General features: G+C 49.2%; 1 protein-coding gene across 1 annotated transcript in view; it reads left to right on the forward strand.

The window, feature by feature from the left end:
* Positions 1 to 13,647: 13,647 nt before the first annotated feature.
* The window catches only part of klhl2 (kelch-like family member 2), a 204,751-nt gene continuing 202,102 nt past the window's right edge, over positions 13,648 to 16,296 (forward strand). The window contains exon 1 of the mRNA XM_059645733.1: positions 13,648 to 13,882. Coding sequence (XP_059501716.1) covers positions 13,812 to 13,882 — 71 coding nt within the window. The 5' untranslated portion in view covers positions 13,648 to 13,811. The remainder of the gene's footprint in view (positions 13,883 to 16,296) is intronic.

A 16,296-nucleotide genomic window follows, 5' to 3' on the forward strand; every position in this document is an offset into this window, starting at 1 on the left:
GAGAAAGGGAAAGTTGCAGAGGCAATAAACACATAATTTGTTCTGTCTTTACAGTAGACTGACACAAATTACATAGGAGATGGATAACAAAAAGGCTAAAAAGAGTGAGGATCTTAAAGTAATTAATATCAGCAGAAAAAAGATAATGAGGCATAAAAACCCCAGCACCTGATGGGTAACATCCTGGGATTCTAAAAGTAGCTGCAGGATATCAGATGCTCTGGTTAGGGTTTTGCAAAATTCCCTAGATTATAGGGCAGCTCCAGAGGGCTGGAATTTAGAAACTCTAATTCTGCAATTCAAGAAAGGAGGACGAGAGAGAAAACAGAGCTACTGGTCAGTTAGTCTGAAATTGGACATTAGGAAATTGCTGAAATCTCTTGCTAAGGAAGCTCTAACAATGCACTTAATTAAAGCAGAGTGACCATAATCGGAGAAAGTCAATAAAGACTTGTCTTCACATATCACTCCACCAACCTCCGCATCCAACATATCATTCTCCGTCAGTTCCGGCACCTACAATCCGACCCCACAACCAAAGAAATATTTGCCTCCTGACCTGTATCTGCCTTTTGTATGAACTGCTCTCTCTGCGGTTCCCTCATCTGCTCCACAGTCCCCACCATACCCACCAGGCCCACTAACCCCATCACCCCGGCACCTTTCCCTGGAACCACAGGAAATGCAACACCTGCTCCTACACCTCACCCCCTCACCTCCAGTCAAGGCACAAAACAAAACTTCAACATCCAACAGGGGTTCACTTGCATAATAAAGTGTGAAGCTGGATGAACACAGCAGACCAAGCAGCATCTCAGGAGCATAAAAGCTGACGTTTCGGGCCTAGACCCTTCATCAGAGAGGGGGATGGGGTGAGGGTTCTGGAATAAATAGGGAGGGAGGGGGAGGTGGACCCAAGATGGAGAGAAGATAGGTGGAGAGTAGAGTATAGGTGGGGAGGTAGGGAGGGGATAGGTCAGTCCAGGGAAGACGGACAGGTCAAGGAGGTGGCATGAGGTTAGTAGGTAGGAGATGGAGGTGCGGCTTGGGGTGGGAGGAAGGGATGGGTGAGAGGAAGAACAGGTTAGGGAGGCAGAGACAGGCTGGGCTGGTTTTGGGATGCAGTGGGGGGAGGGGAAGAGCTGGGCTGGTTGTGTGGTGCAGTGGGGGGCGGGGACGAATTGGGCTGGTTTTGGGATGCGGTGGGGGAAGGGGAGATTTTGAAGCTGGTGAAGTCCACATTGATACCATTGGGCTGCAGGGTTCCCAAGCGGAATATGAGTTGCTGTTCCTGCAACCTCCAGCATCTGCAGTTCCCATTATCAGGGGTTCACCTGCATGTCTGTCTACTACTTGGTCTACTATATCTGCTGCTCCTGATGTGGCCTCCTCTATATCACTGAGACTAAGCGTAGACTTGCACACCATTTTGTACAGTATCTGCGCTCTGTATATGACAAACAACAACACCTTCAACACAGTGGACAACGTTGAAATGCAATATTGCCCATAGCCTAACTCATATGAAATCCCACTTACCCATGCCCCTGGGATTGCTGATTGACATTGACTTTCAGTCCAGTAGTGCCTTAACTTTAAAAGTCTTATTAATGGACTTGCCTATTCCTTTCTGTGATAAGAATTGACATAATCCCAGAAGGCCATAGTGCTGCTCTCTCATTAGAAAGAGAGCTGATTGATGGTGAGTTTAACCTGAGAGCTGAAAAACTTCACAGGAGCTAGTATCCCATCTCCAAGTCACCCTTCTTTAAATGTGCACTTGACACTGGTCTGGCTTCCCCAGAGCCAGCTGTCAGGGCGAACAGAATCTCTGACGCTCCTGCTTATATCTGTCATCAAGGGCTTCCAGATTGCACCACATTGACAGCCCCAAAACAGGGAACTCATATTCAACGACGTCCACCTGGCTGACATTGTTACAATCCCTACATCCCTCCTCCTTTCAGTCCGGGGATATAGGTCTGTCTTTTTCTTGTAGCCTCTCTGGGGTGTTTACACACTGGGTCCTGTTCCCCTGCCTTAGCCTTGGGTACAGGTGGTGTGTATTAGACCATAGCCTGCCTCTTGCACCCGGAGCAGCTCGGAAGAAATTCACTCTCTTCTTCAGGTGGTGAAGGTGTTGAAGCTGCGACATCTGCCATGTCCACCTCAGACTCTGAGGTTTCTTTGATGCTAGGTGGAGGGGAGAACCTAAGGGCTCCAACAGCCTTTCCAGCTGTTCTGATAGGCCGGGTACGTTTTGCTCCTGTCAAGTTTGCAAGTTTGCAGCTTTCATGTGGTCCACATGCCTGTTCAAGACCACCTCACCTACCTGAGCTTTGTACGTTAGAGGACCTGACCTCGCATTGAACATGCCTCTTACCCATGTAGGGCCATTTCTGTTGCACCAAATTTTGTCCACTGGAGTAAACTAACTCCTCGCTTAGATAAGTCTAATGTCCAGCATTAACATTGTTGATGCAGTTTCACCTCCACCCAGGTCTGGCAAAATTAGATTTAACCTGGTGTGGAGTCTTCTCCCCATTTGCAATTACTGGAGCTATCCCTGTGATTTATTGAGGAGTGGTCTGATAATCAAATAAGAACCGGGACAATTTGGTATCGAGTGAAGCTGTAGGCTGTTTCTTTAAGCGTGCCTTCAAAGTTTGGGCTGGTCTTTCCATCAGACCATTGGATGATGGATGGTATGGAGCTATCTCTATATGCTGAAGGCCATTCAACTTTAGAAAATACTTGAGCTCCCTGCTGATAAATGATGGGCTGTTCTTCTTGACCAATACTTCTGGGAACCTGTGTATTGCAAAAGATACTCGCAGCTTTTCTATTGTTGTCCCTGTGTTTGAAGAGTGAACTCTATGCACATCCATTTCTCTATGCACATCCAATCACTTTGAGTAGGCATCCACAATGATTAAGAACATGCAGCCCATGAAAGGACCTGCACAGTTGACATGTAAATGAGTCCAAGGTTTACCCAGTTAGTCTCACAAAGGCGGGGGTTCTGCTGGTGATAATTTTTGTCCTTGGTGGCACTCTGGGCAATGTCCTATCAATGCAGCTATGTCTGCACCAATCCTGGCCACCAGACATAACTTCTCACCAACATCTTCATTTAGGAAACCCCTGGATGACTCTGGTGCAGTTCAGACAGTATCTGGCGGCAACCTTTGTTTGGGACAATCGCTCTTGTTACCCAAAATAAAATGTAGTCCTCTATAGTGATCGGGTCCCATCGGGTGCAGAAAGATTTCAGTTCTGGTTGTGATGGCTCGTTTGTGTCCCCCCTCGCCATCGTCTATTTTAGTTTTTCCAGGACCAGAGCATTTTGCATCCAAAGTCTGATATTAGCAGCAGGGACCAGAAGGGTGTCCAGAAAATTTAAAATGAGAACAGATATTTCCAGACTGTCGGCAGGAGGCAGCTCAAGGCATTCGCATTAGCTACTTGGCCTCCTGGATGGTATTCCAACTTGTAATTGTACGCACTTAAAATGACAGCCCACTGCTGAATTCGACCTGAAGCTATGGGCAATGTTGCCTTGACCTCTTTGAATAGCCCTAGCTGGGGTTTGTGGTCTGTTACTGTTACAAATTAACGTCCATTAAGGTGTTGGTGGAACGTTCTCACACAAAAGAAGACCAGCAAACCTTCTTTCTTTATTTGGGTGTATTTGCAGCCTGCATCAGCTGAAGTCTGGGAAGCATACATTATTGGGAAGCATACATTATTGGGCATTCCTCTTCTTGGGCCATTTGTGAGCCATCATCACCCTGGTATCATATGGGGAGGCATCGCATGTCAGCACTAGATCTCTTTTGGGATCATAGTGTGCTGACACCTTAGACAATGATAGCTACTTTTTCACTTCCCTAAAGGCTACGTCTTGGCTAGGAAACTATTTGCAAGGCTGACCCTTTTTCAAAAGCAGATGTAAGGATGCCAAGATGGGGCAGGTTATGTATGAACTTTCCATAATAATTCACCAATCCAAGGAAAGACCTCAGCTCTGGTACAGACGTGGGAGCTGGGGCACCACGCATCGCCATTTCTTTATCTTTCAACAGATATGACTCAGTCTTATCAACTCTATAGCCCGAGTAGGTCACTTGGGGTGCCTCCCTTCCCCACCAGCTTTTCGTATAAGTCCTCCATGTGAGGGTTGGGTATTTATCCAGCTGTGGGAAGCTGTTCACCCTTTGTGTGAAATTTCCACAAAGATGAAATGACCCATCAGGCTTCACAACTGGTATGACTGGTGCTGCCCATTCCTCAAATTGTACTTGTTTGATGATTCCTTTGCTTTCCAGCTTCTTTATTCTGCCTCCACTTTTGCCCATAAGGCAAAGAGCACTGAGCGGGCTTTGCAGAATCATAGAATTGCTTCCTGGTCAACAGGCAAGGTGGCGTTGGCTCCTTTGATAGTCCTTATACCTTCCTGAAAAATTTACAGGCATTAATTAAGACTTCACCAACGTATCTGCTTTCTAATTAAAAAGTGTTGAACTGATCTATGTAAATCTTTCTTAACCAATTTTGCCCCATCAAGCTTGGGTGCCAGCCTTTTACTACAATCAGTGGTAACTGAACCGGTGGCTTCTCATATATGGGACCAAAACTGAAGATATATCCTTAATCTGTAAAGTTCCCTGATATAGGTTCTCAGTCTAGGTTAGATACCCTACAGTGTGGAAACAGGCCCTTCTGCCCAACATGTCCACACCGCCCCTTGGAGCATCCCACCCAGACACCTATAACCCACACACCCCAGAACACTATGGGCAATTAAGCATGGCCGCACATTGTTAGACTGTGGGAGGAAACCGGAGCACCCAAAGGAAATCCATGCAGACATGGGGAGAATGTGTAAACTCCAAACAGACAGTTACCCGAGGCTGGAATCAAACCCAGGTCCCTAGTGCTGTGAGGGTGCAGTGCTAATCACTGAGCAACCATGCCGCCCTGAGATCTTGTACAAACTCAAGTGTTGGAGTTCAGAGTGAATTTTGTTACAGACTGGTTCTGCAATGACTGTTACAGCTGTGTTGGTATCAGCCTCCATTTAAACTAGGTGACCATTTAATCAGATGTTTATTCTGATTGGTTCTGATTTAGATGTTGCTAAGCAATTTAACTGTTCCAAGCCAAATATATAGTTGGGTATTCCAGGAATTGCATTTTCCTGGATACCAACCATTGAGTTATTTTACTCAGTTCAGGTCTAATGGGACTCTTTTGCTGCCTCTAGTCTGCATTTTAATAGCAACTACAACGGCTTGCTAGCCCTGATTGTGAAGAAAATTTTAATCATTTAGCCGAGGCTTCGCTTCGTTTTGGGGTTTTGCTACGGGCTGACCTAGAGTTCCTCTGTTCAGGAAATGTCCTGTGTAAGGCTGTGCAAATGCCTTTACTCAAATCGTGGCCCCTAACTCAGTCAGCCTGGCAAGAGTGTCCACTTCCATCAGCATACGCTGTAACCAAGCTTCACTTGCCGCATTTTCTATTGACAAAGCCAGTTGCAATGCCTGTTTGAAGTGCAGTTGGCCTTTTACAAGATTAAACCATTTATCCCGCATACCAAACAGTCTCTTAGCATCTCATTGAGGGTTAAACCAAAGTCACATCTGCCAATCATCTAAACCTTGTCAAAAATCCCAGCATGGATTTCTCTGGTTTTGAAGCTGCTGAGTAAAACCAATAGCATCTCAGAATTAGAGCAGGCTTGGAGCTGTAATATCCTTGACTGAATCCATCATCTCTTGACAGGTTTTAGTATCTGGTGCCTTAGGAAACGTTAGGCTCCTAATAAACAATAAAGCTGCAGCGAGTTTTGAGAAGATTTGTAGCTCACGTTGAGGTTCTGGATGTGAGTTTGCTCGCTCAGCTAGAAGGTTAGTTTTCAGACATTTCCTCACCATTCCAGGTAACATCATCAGTGAGCCTCCGACGAAGCGCTGGTGTTATGTCCAGCTTTCTATTTATCTGTTTAGGTTTCCTTGGGTTGGTGATGTCATTTCCTGTTCTTTTTCTCAGAGGATGGTAGATTGGCTCCAAATCAATGTGTTTGTTGATGGAGTTCCGGTTGAAATGCCATGCTTCTAGGAATTCTCGTGCATGTCTCTGTCTGGCTTGTCCTAGGATGGATGTGTTGTCCAAATCAAAGTGGTGTCCTTCCTCATCTGTATGTAAGGATACGAGTGATAGTGGGTCATGTCGTTTTGTGGCTAGTTGATGTTCATGTATCCTGGTGGCTAGCTTTCTGCCTGTTTGTCCAATGTAGTGTTTGTCACAGTTCTTGCAAGGTATTTTGTAGATGACGTTCGTTTTGCTTGTTGTCTGTATAGGGTCTTCTAAGTTCGTTAGCTGCTGTTTTAGTGTGTTGGTGGGTTTGTGGACTACCCTGATGCCAAGAGGTCCGAGTAGTCTGGCAGTCATTTCGGAAATGTCTTTGATGTAGGGGAGAGTGGTTATGGTTTCTGGGCCCGTTTTGTCTGTTTGTTTGGGTTTGTTGCTGAGAAATCGGCAGACTGTGTTCATTGAGTACCCATTCTTTTTGAATACGCTGTATAAGCGATAATCACCTATACAGCGTATTCAAAAAGAGTGGGTACCCTATGAACACAGTCTGCCGATTTCTCAGCAACAAACCCAAACAAACAGACAAAACGGGCCCAGAAACCATAACCACTCTCCCCTACATCAAAGACATTTCCGAAATGACTGCCAGACTACTCGGACCTCTTGGCATCAGGGTAGTCCACAAACCCACCAACACACTAAAACAGCAGCTAACGAACTTAGAAGACCCTATACAGACAACAAACAAAACGAACGTCATCTACAAAATACCTTGCAAGAACTGTGACAAACACTACATTGGACAAACAGGCAGAAAGCTAGCCACCAGGATACATGAACATCAACTAGCCACAAAACGACATGACCCACTATCACTCGTATCCTTACATACAGATGAGGAAGGACACCACTTTGATTTGGACAACACATCCATCCTAGGACAAGCCAGACAGAGACATGCACGAGAATTCCTAGAAGCATGGCATTTCAACCGGAACTCCATCAACAAACACATTGATTTGGAGCCAATCTACCATCCTCTGAGAAAAAGAACAGGAAATGACATCACCAACACAGGAAATGACATCACCAACCCAGGGAAACCTAAACAGATAAATAGAAAGCAGGACATAACACCAGTGCTTCGTTGGAGGCTCACTGTTGATGTTACCTAGAATGGTGACAAAACATCTGGGAACGAACCTTCCAGCTCAGTGAACCAGCTTACATCCGGAACAAAATAAAGACCCAATCTTCTGTGGACCGAGAAGAGGAGAGCACAACTGTGTTGGAGGTGGAAGGAAGACGTCAGGTTGGCTGTGCACCCTTGCAACTGGTGGATCTTAATGCTGGCTTTGGCCTAACGCTGCTTCAGGGGAGCAGCCAACCTGCAACGATGGCTGCGGCGAGTGCTCGTGCCCCGGGTCGGGGATCCGGAACACCATCCGCGTTTCTGTGAAGAAGGTGGATGAAGGTGCACCTATGGACCGCACCTTCTTCGTGAAGAGGGTCCTGTTGGACTGTTGTGGGTTTGCTGCTGTGGACATTTACTGCCTGCAGGATTTCCCCGGTGGAGGTTTCTACGATGTAACTTTCAGGAGTGCCAAGCTTTGCGAGCGCTTCCTGGAGGTTTTCAAGGAGAAAGGAGGTGAGGGCCCCCTCTCTGTATTGACCGCTGTCCCGCTGATCGTGATGCTGGTGCAGAGGAGCCGTATGGTGACTGTACACATGTACAACCCACATGTGCCAGCAGTTGATGTCCTGATCTTCCTTAGAAGGTACGTGAAGGTGGAAGGGGACCTAACCAACATCATGGACCCCTTCGGGATCTGGACCAGTAAGAGTCAGGTCAAGGTGACGCGGAGGACGGGCACGGACGGGAACATCGTACAACCACTGTCCAGCTTTGCGATCGGCGGGAGCAAGGGCTACCTGACCTACGCGGGGCAACCTAAAGTCTGCCATGCCTGTGGTAGGTCAGGCCATGCGGCGGCCGACTGCAAAGCCACCATCTGCAGGGAGGAGGGACACCTTGCAAAGGATTGCCCACAAGAAAAAAGCTGCAACCTTTGTGGGGAAGTGGGCCATCTCTATAGGGCATGCCCGCGGCGGGGGACCACCTACGCCCAGGTCACTGGCAGGGGCAATGCGGGGCAAGCCCCCCCGGAGGAGAGGAAGGCACCAGGGCCCTGCAAGGACCCCCCCCCTAATGTGCAGGAGGGCCAGGTTGTGCAGGAGGACCCAGCCCCGCAGGACGGACCTGAGGCCAGCAAAGCGCCCCTGCAGGCTCCGCTCCCCACCGACAACCCGGAGTCGACGGAGGAGGCAACAGGTGACCCAGGGGAGTGGACGACGGTCCGGAAAGCGAGGAGGAAGGCGCGCCGGCGGGCCCAGGCATCGCAACCATCAGGCGGGAAGAGGCAGCTACAGGGGGGCTATCAGAGCCCCCCGGAACTTTCAGGCGGGAAGGAGGAAACAGCATGTCCCCAGCCTGACCCAGAGCCGGACTCTCCTGCCTCCGTACCCCTGACGGGGGGATGCCACCCGAAAGGCAGCACGAACGGTTTCCTGAGCCCAGAGAGCATCTAGCAGTTAGCCCGGGCAATGGGCATGAAGGGACAGATGGAGGGGCTGGACCTTGGACTTGGGGAGGGTACTGCGGTCACTGCCCACAATGGGGGTACGAGTTGCGAGCATTAATGTGCGCAGCGTCAAGTCTACTGCAAGATGTGTGTCCACGTTGGCCTACCTGACCACTGTCAAGGCGGACCTACTGTTTCTGCAGGAGTGCGGGATACCGCACCTCAGCAGGTACGGGAAATGGTCCGGCGCCTGGACCTGTGGGCCTTCAATCTGGTCGGCGGGTAACGACTGTCGCTCCTCGGGCCTGGCTATTCTGCTGCGGGGGCGCAACTTCACCATCTCTCAAGTTCAGGAGGTGGTGGGGGGGGCGCCTCCTAGTGGCTGATGTAACCTACAGGAACGTTCCCCTCAGGCTGATCAACGTGTACGCCCCAGCGGTATGGAGTGAGCGGTTGGCCGTCCTGCAGCGGCTGCCACCCCTGCTGGCTACGTCCAGGACGGTCATCCTAGGCGGAGACTTCAACCGCATCATTGATGAAGATGGAAGATCCGGCGTGGGGACAGCGGGTGGGGGGAGTCAACTGGACGTCATGTCCAGATTCCTGATGGGCATGGTGAAGGACGCCAAGCTGCTCAACGTCTTCAGCACCCCTGCAGATGGAGCGCAGCGGAGATGCACCTGGTCACGGCCAGACGGCTCTATCCGCTCAAGGATAGACTTCCTGTTTGTGTCGCGGGCGTTCTCGGTCAGGTCCACCGGCGTCGAGCTGGTGTTCTTCTCCGACCACTGCCTCCTGCTGGCCGACTGTCACTTACAGGACGACCAGCAGGCCGGCAAGAGGACGTGGAAGCTCAACACGACTCTGTTGACCCCAGAGAACGGCGAGGAGCTTAAGAGGGAGCACGCCGGTTGGAGAACCGTGAAACCCCTCTTTGAGCCTCCGGGCGACTGGTGGGAGACGGTGAAGGAGAACATCAAGAGGTTCTTTGTCCTCAAGGGTGTTTGGAAGGTGAGAAAGGCGGGGAAAGCTGTCGCGACTCCAGAAAAGGGTGCAGAACCTGCTCCTTCTGCAGTTGATGAGGGTCGATGTCACGGAGGACCTCCGCAAGGTGAGGGGCCAGCAAGCCTCGCTTTTTGCTGCGGAGGCCTCCAGGATAATCTTCCGGTCCAGGGTCCGCTCCGTGGAGCAGGACAAGATGTGCTCGCGTTTCTTCTTTCAGAAGGTGCACAAAGAGAGCTCTGTGCTTAGCCGGCTGAAGGAGGACGACGGCTCGGTGACGTCGTCTCGGCCCGACATTTTGAGGATCAGCAGATCCTTCTATGCCGGGCTGTACGACACGAAGCCCACGGACAGCACGGCCTCTGAATCGTTCCTGTTGTCTGTCACGGAGGTCTTAGATGACGGCACGAGGGAGTGGCTGGACCGGCTGATATCCCTGGACGAGCTGACCAGAGCCCTCAAGTCCTTGGAGAGGAATAAGACTCCCGGGAGCGACGGCTTACCGGTCGAGCTGTATTCCGCTCTGTGGGACCTGGTCTGCCAGGACCTGTTGGAGGTGTATGATAGTGCGCTTCGGGCAGGGGAAATGTGCAAGTCCATGAGGAAGGACATCATCACCCACATTTACAAGAGGAAGGGGGACAGGGAAGAAATTAAGAATTGGTGTCCCATTTCACTATTGAACGTGGACTACAAAATCTTGGCCAAGGTCATAGCCAACCGGGCCAGGTCTGTCCTGGAGCCGGTGATTCACCCTGACCAAACCTGTGCTGTGCCGGGCAGGAAAATCGCTGAGAGCCTTGCGCTCATCAGGGATACAATCGCCTACGTGCAGGACAGGTGGGTGTACACCTGCCTTGTCAGCCTGGACCAGGAGAAGGCCTTCGACAGGGTCTCTCATGCTTACGTGAGGGACGTCCTCTCCAAATTGGGGTTCGGGGCGGACATCCGCAATTGGATCCGGCTGCTCTACACCAACATCGTTAGCGCAGTCTCGATCAACGGGTGGGAATTGGACAGTTCTACTGTCAGATCTGGAGTCAGGCAGGGCTGCCCGCTGTCTCCGGCCTTGTTTGTGTGCTGTGTGGAGCCCTTTGCCGCATCCATCAGGAAGGCCGTGAGCCTGAAGGGCGTGACTATCCCAGGCAGCGGAGGCCTTCAGGTCAAGACCTCCCTGTACATGGACGATGTCGCCGTCTTCTGCACTGATCGTTGGTCGGCGAGTAGGCTGTTGGACATCTACGGCCAGTTTGAACTGGCCTCGGGTGCCAAAGTCAATAGGGGTAAGAGCGAGGTCATGTTCTTTGGGAACTGGGACGACCGCTCCTTCATCCCCTTCACCGTCAGGACAGACTACCTGAAGGTGCTGGTGTTTGGTTCGGTGGAGCTGGGGCGTGCACTAAGACTTGGGAGGAGTGTATCACCAAACTGAAGCAGAAGCTGGGCAGGTGGACGATCCGGTCCCTCTCCATTGCGGGTAAGAACCTGGTTGTCAGGTGCGAGGAGCTTTCGGTATTGTTGTATGTGGCGCAGGCCTGGCCTATTCCCTGGACCTGCGCCGCTGCGGTCACCCGGGCCATCTTCCACTTCATTTGGGGGTCAAGGATAGACCGGGTCCGCAGCGACACCATGTACAAAGACCTGGAAAATGGAGGAAAGGGCGTACCGAACGCCACCCTCGCCCTGATGCCTACCTTTGTGTGCGCCTGCATCAAGCTGTGCATAGATCCTCAGTACGCAAACACCAAGTGTCACTACTTACTGAGGTTCTACCTGCCCCTGGTGTTGCGAAGGATGGGCCTGGCCTCGTTGCCGCGCAACGCTCCGAGTAGTTGGACTGTCCCGTACCAGCTGTCCTTCATGGAGAAATTTTTGAAGGGAAACACTTTTGACCACAAGGCCGTCAAGCAGTGGTCAGCACATAGTATCCTCGAGACCCTTCGGGAAAAGGAGAGGGTGGATCCCATCATGTGGTTCCCCACGCAGACTGCCAAAGTCGTTTGGCAGAATGCCTCATCGCCAGAACTTTCAAACAAGTACAAGGACATTGCTTGGCTGGCGGTGAGAGGGGCTCTGCCAGTGAGATCCTTTATGCATGCCCGGAATCTCTGCACCACCGCACGCTGCCCTCGAGGTGGGGGGGACGAGACTCTCGATCACCTCCTTGTAGAGTGTGCCTATGCACAGGAGGTCTGGAGGGGGATGCAGTGGTATTTGTCGAGGTTCGTCCTGAGCAGCTCCGTGACGCGGGACTCCGTGCTCTACGGGCTGTTTCCTGGGACGCACAACGAGACCAACATCAACTGTGCCTGGAGGACCATCAATGCGGTGAAAGTCGCTCTTTGGTCTGCCTGCAACTTGCTGGTCTGCCAGCTGAAAGAACTGACCCCGACCGAGTGTTGCAGACGGGCGCACTCCAAGGTCCAGGACTACGTGCTGAGGGACGCGGTAAAGCTTGGGGCAGCTGCTGCCAAGGCACGGTGGGGAAAGACCACCGTCTGAAACCCCTTGTCCAGAATAGGAAAAAGGGCCCTATCTGGTAACTGGGCCCAGCTGGCACCTTCTCCAACTGGTCACGGGGCCAACGGGGACTGTGCGGGGAGACGACTGCCGGAGTATTTTCTTCGCTTTGTTTTTTTTTCTTGTTTGCTTGTTTTTTTTCCCCTTTAGTTGGTGTACGTAGCCCCTGGGTAACCTGGAGCGGCTTGCATGACTGGGCAGGTGTATAAATGTTTTTTTTTGTACATTCTATGAATAAAGTATATTTTTTCAAATAAAAAAAAGTGATGAAACGTCTGAAAACTAACCTTCCAGCTCAGCGAGCAAACTCACATCCACAATAAAGCTGCAGATTCTGAAGCTGTCAGCTGAATTTCTCATTGCTTTTTACCTGCCTCAATGTCATTTTCCCAGAAAAAATAATGCATTCTTTCCACATACTGGTCTCAGTCTTTGACAGCAGGATCGACAAGTCAAACTTTCCACATAATGCCATGATGCCAGAAATGCATATCCCAAATCAAAGATGAATGTTGTGAACAAATTTCTTCAGGTGCACTTCTTTTTCTCTTGTTGCCACTGAAATAACTTCACAGAGGCCAGTGTCCCGTCACCAAGTCACTCTTCATTCACACGTGGAGAGTACTTGACACTCAGAACTAGACCTCAGAATGAACAGGACGTCTGACACTCCTGGTTATATTTTTCAGCCAGGGCTCCCTGATTGGACCAGATTAACAGCCCCAATCAGGGAACTCATATTCTATGAGAACTATCTTAATGACCTCCTTATATTCACTAAAAAGATCACAATGCCTCAGACAAGGTTGGGACGCAGCACCTTCATGGTAACTTTAGCCCTTATCTGTGAAACCCCAATGGCCCTAGAAGCCTCTAAGATATTGATACTTCTTCAGTATACTTCTTCTAATAGCACTATAGAAATGCAAGTTATTGTTGTCAACAGAATCAATAAAATAGTTGCTACGGAAACAGTGTCGGCGTACAGCAACAACCCAGTGACGAAAAAAGTGCTTTGGGCGAAACCTTATGCTGCACAAATTGAATACAATGCCGAGCGGTTTTGGTTTCACTTTAGATGTGCAATTGCTGTATGCATTTTTAAAAAGAAAATCTGGCAGAATCACGTAATTTCAGTACAGAAATCCTGCAGTTTGTTCTAAAGTACATGGTTTTAAATATGAAGCGCAGTTCAGCATTCACTGCCAAAGGTAACCTGGAGGCAGGCTCTGGATACAATGCCATACAGTCCTCTACAATTCCCATATTAGGGCTGCTTCTTCCAGGTCCTCCAACCCAGAGGGAGCTCCTGGTACGGCAATACCTGGAGAATATCACTTTTGACAGTCGAAGCGGAATAAAAAAAGTTGGAATTGGGAGGCAACTGGAAGCTTTCGGGGAGTGGGGGAGGGTGGAAGGAGGAGGTGAGGAGAGGAGCATTGTGGGGTATTGGAGGAGGAGATGGTTTGCAGGCGCCGCCTCCCTGGTTTCCCCTAAGGGTCAGGCTGAGACAGTCGGAGCAGCGGCTGCCTCAGTGACCGCCCGGGCAACAGCACAGACAATGGAACGCGCGCGGAGCACGGGGAAGCATCCCACGCGCCTCTGAGTGGAATGGTGCAGCGCGCCGAGCTCACTCAGCGCAGTCGGCAACAGGCGGAGGACACAATGGAGATACAGCAAATGTGAGTCTGTTAGCTCCAATCACAGCCAGGGGCAGGGCAGGGCTGGGGGAAACTCCGGCCAGGAGGGACAACCCGGCTTAGGGCGGGGGCGGGGGCGGGGGTGGGGAGAGGGAGGGTCTGGGTCATGCTTGGAGCCTCCCCGCTCACATTTGTGGAGAAGCGACTTTACAAATGCCAGGAGAACTGAAGTGGGGTCGAGGGAAGCACAAGCTGGAGTTTTTGATAGCAAATAGCAATGCGGTTGTTTCAGCATTTTAGCAATGCCGCAATTTAACTCTATGCAAAAGGGTAGAAATAAGTGAAAATTGGGAAGTGTCAAAGAGTTATAAGTCTGTTGGTGTTATAATTTAGTTTTTTTTTTGGGGGGGGCGTTGGTCAGAGATTTGAGCACCTGCCCATGATGTCCGGTAGCTGTTTCTGTAGTGAATATTCTGATGCATATATAGTTGCACTTTTTTTTTGGTTGAAAGATGTATTAAATGTAGGAAATTGTGTTGAGCTATGTTTTATTTCAGGGGGGACGAGCTGTAAAATTGTTTCACGAGTACAATAAAGAACGAACACTCAAGAAAATGTATATTTTTGGAGAAGATCAGTGCACCTCTTACAGTAGCAACTGTGTAAATGACAGTTATGTATTGTGGCATTGATACTAAAATTTCACTGTTTAGTGTGTTAAATTTTAATGCTTCTGCATTCAGAGCATCCATTCTCAATTTCAGTATGGCACAATGGTGGGCATATGCTTTAGTTGTACTATTGATTTTGAATTGTAAAGGGAAAGTAACACTGGAACAATATAACACCTGAACTAGTGGAAACAATTGAGGTGACGAATTAAGGGACAAGAAGCATATCTGTCTAATTCTGAAGCATGCGATCTTCCCTAATTCCTACTGTCAATGCTAGATTTGACATTGCAGTTTTTAATATTATCTTTGTAAACATATCTGTGTTACGTGTATTTTTTTAAATGCTGCCTATATTTTCCTTTCTTGGGTATGTGTTAAAGATAAATTTATAGATTATTTGTTTTATAGCCTGATTTTCTTTTCTTCCTGTCAACTGAACCAGATAATGGTACCATGACTGATTCTGTGGGTGAATGAACGATATTGTGTTGTATATCATTAATGCCTGCAGTGTGACTTCTAGATCTAGTTAACTAATCTTACAATTTGGGTATAATTCTACAGGTCATTTTTTAGTGATTTTTGGTTAGACAGAAGCAAAACTGCATAGGCTCGTTTTTCTTTCATTTCTGTGCATTGATCCTGGTTGTAGATGTATGTATATGCTGAGTGATGATTACTCCACTTGCATATTGCCACCATCCCTTGTTCCAATTGTTGGAACTCGAATGGATTGGGCCTCCGTAACCTGCCTCAAAGGTGTAAATTGGAGGCCTGTAACAAATACAAGTCTGAACATATTAATTTTGTGAGGGCAATTGCATGAAATATTCTGACAGAGGTATGTTGCGTTGAAGTCTGAAACAATTCTGCAAACACAGGAACTAAAACAGAAATTGCTGGAAAAGCTCGGCAGGTCTGGCAGCGCCTGTGAATTTCGGGTCCAGTGACCCTTCCTCCAGAACAATTCTGCGAAGCTTGTTTGGAAGAATGTATTTTATTTCAGTTTTTCTGGAGCAGTGAAATCAACCAGACATCCCCTGAACAAATAAAAGAAATGGATCCTGATCTGTAATTACCCTGGAAAGGCAGTGGTGTTAGCAGCCCTCGGTGTAGGGCCACCCAAGGTGCTTTTGGAAAGGAAGTGCCCTCCTCCCCTTCTCCTTCCCCCCCCCCCCCCATTAATCAAATTTTTGGGTTTAAGAATAAAAAGTGAGTACTAGGTTTTCGATCCAGCAACTGGACTGGATGATATAGTTTTGAATCGGGATGGGCGGGGGTGGTGGATCTAGCAGGGTGGTTGTGGTCCTATTTATCTGCTGCCCTTGCCCTTCTACCTGGGTTGAATTTATGTTTGGAAGGTGCTCTTAAAGGGGTCTGGGTGTTGTGCTGCTCTGCATTGATGGAACATGCTGCAGCCACTCTGCAATAATAGTAAAGAGGGTGACGGACTTCCAGAGGGTTGTGAATCTGTGAAATTCCCTGTCCAGTGAGGCAGTTGAGGCTACGTTGTTGCATGTTTTAAGGCAGGTGGAGCAGACTCAAGGGGCCAGATGACCTGTTTCTTGTGAAAGTTGAAAGTGGTGGATGGGCTGGATTGTGCCAAGGTTTTTGAGTTTTATGGATCTTCACCCATCCAGACAAATGGGGAGTATCGCGCCACACTCATGGCTGGTAGATGGTGGACGGTTTTTGAGAAAACGTGAGTGAGTTAGTTACCACAGAATTGAGTCACAGAATCTGTGCCCAGTTCAGTTTCTGGTCAACATTTGTGCCAGTAGT

The sequence above is a fragment of the Stegostoma tigrinum genome, chromosome 1 (assembly GCF_030684315.1).
Source record: "Stegostoma tigrinum isolate sSteTig4 chromosome 1, sSteTig4.hap1, whole genome shotgun sequence".
Taxonomy (NCBI): domain Eukaryota; kingdom Metazoa; phylum Chordata; class Chondrichthyes; order Orectolobiformes; family Stegostomatidae; genus Stegostoma; species Stegostoma tigrinum.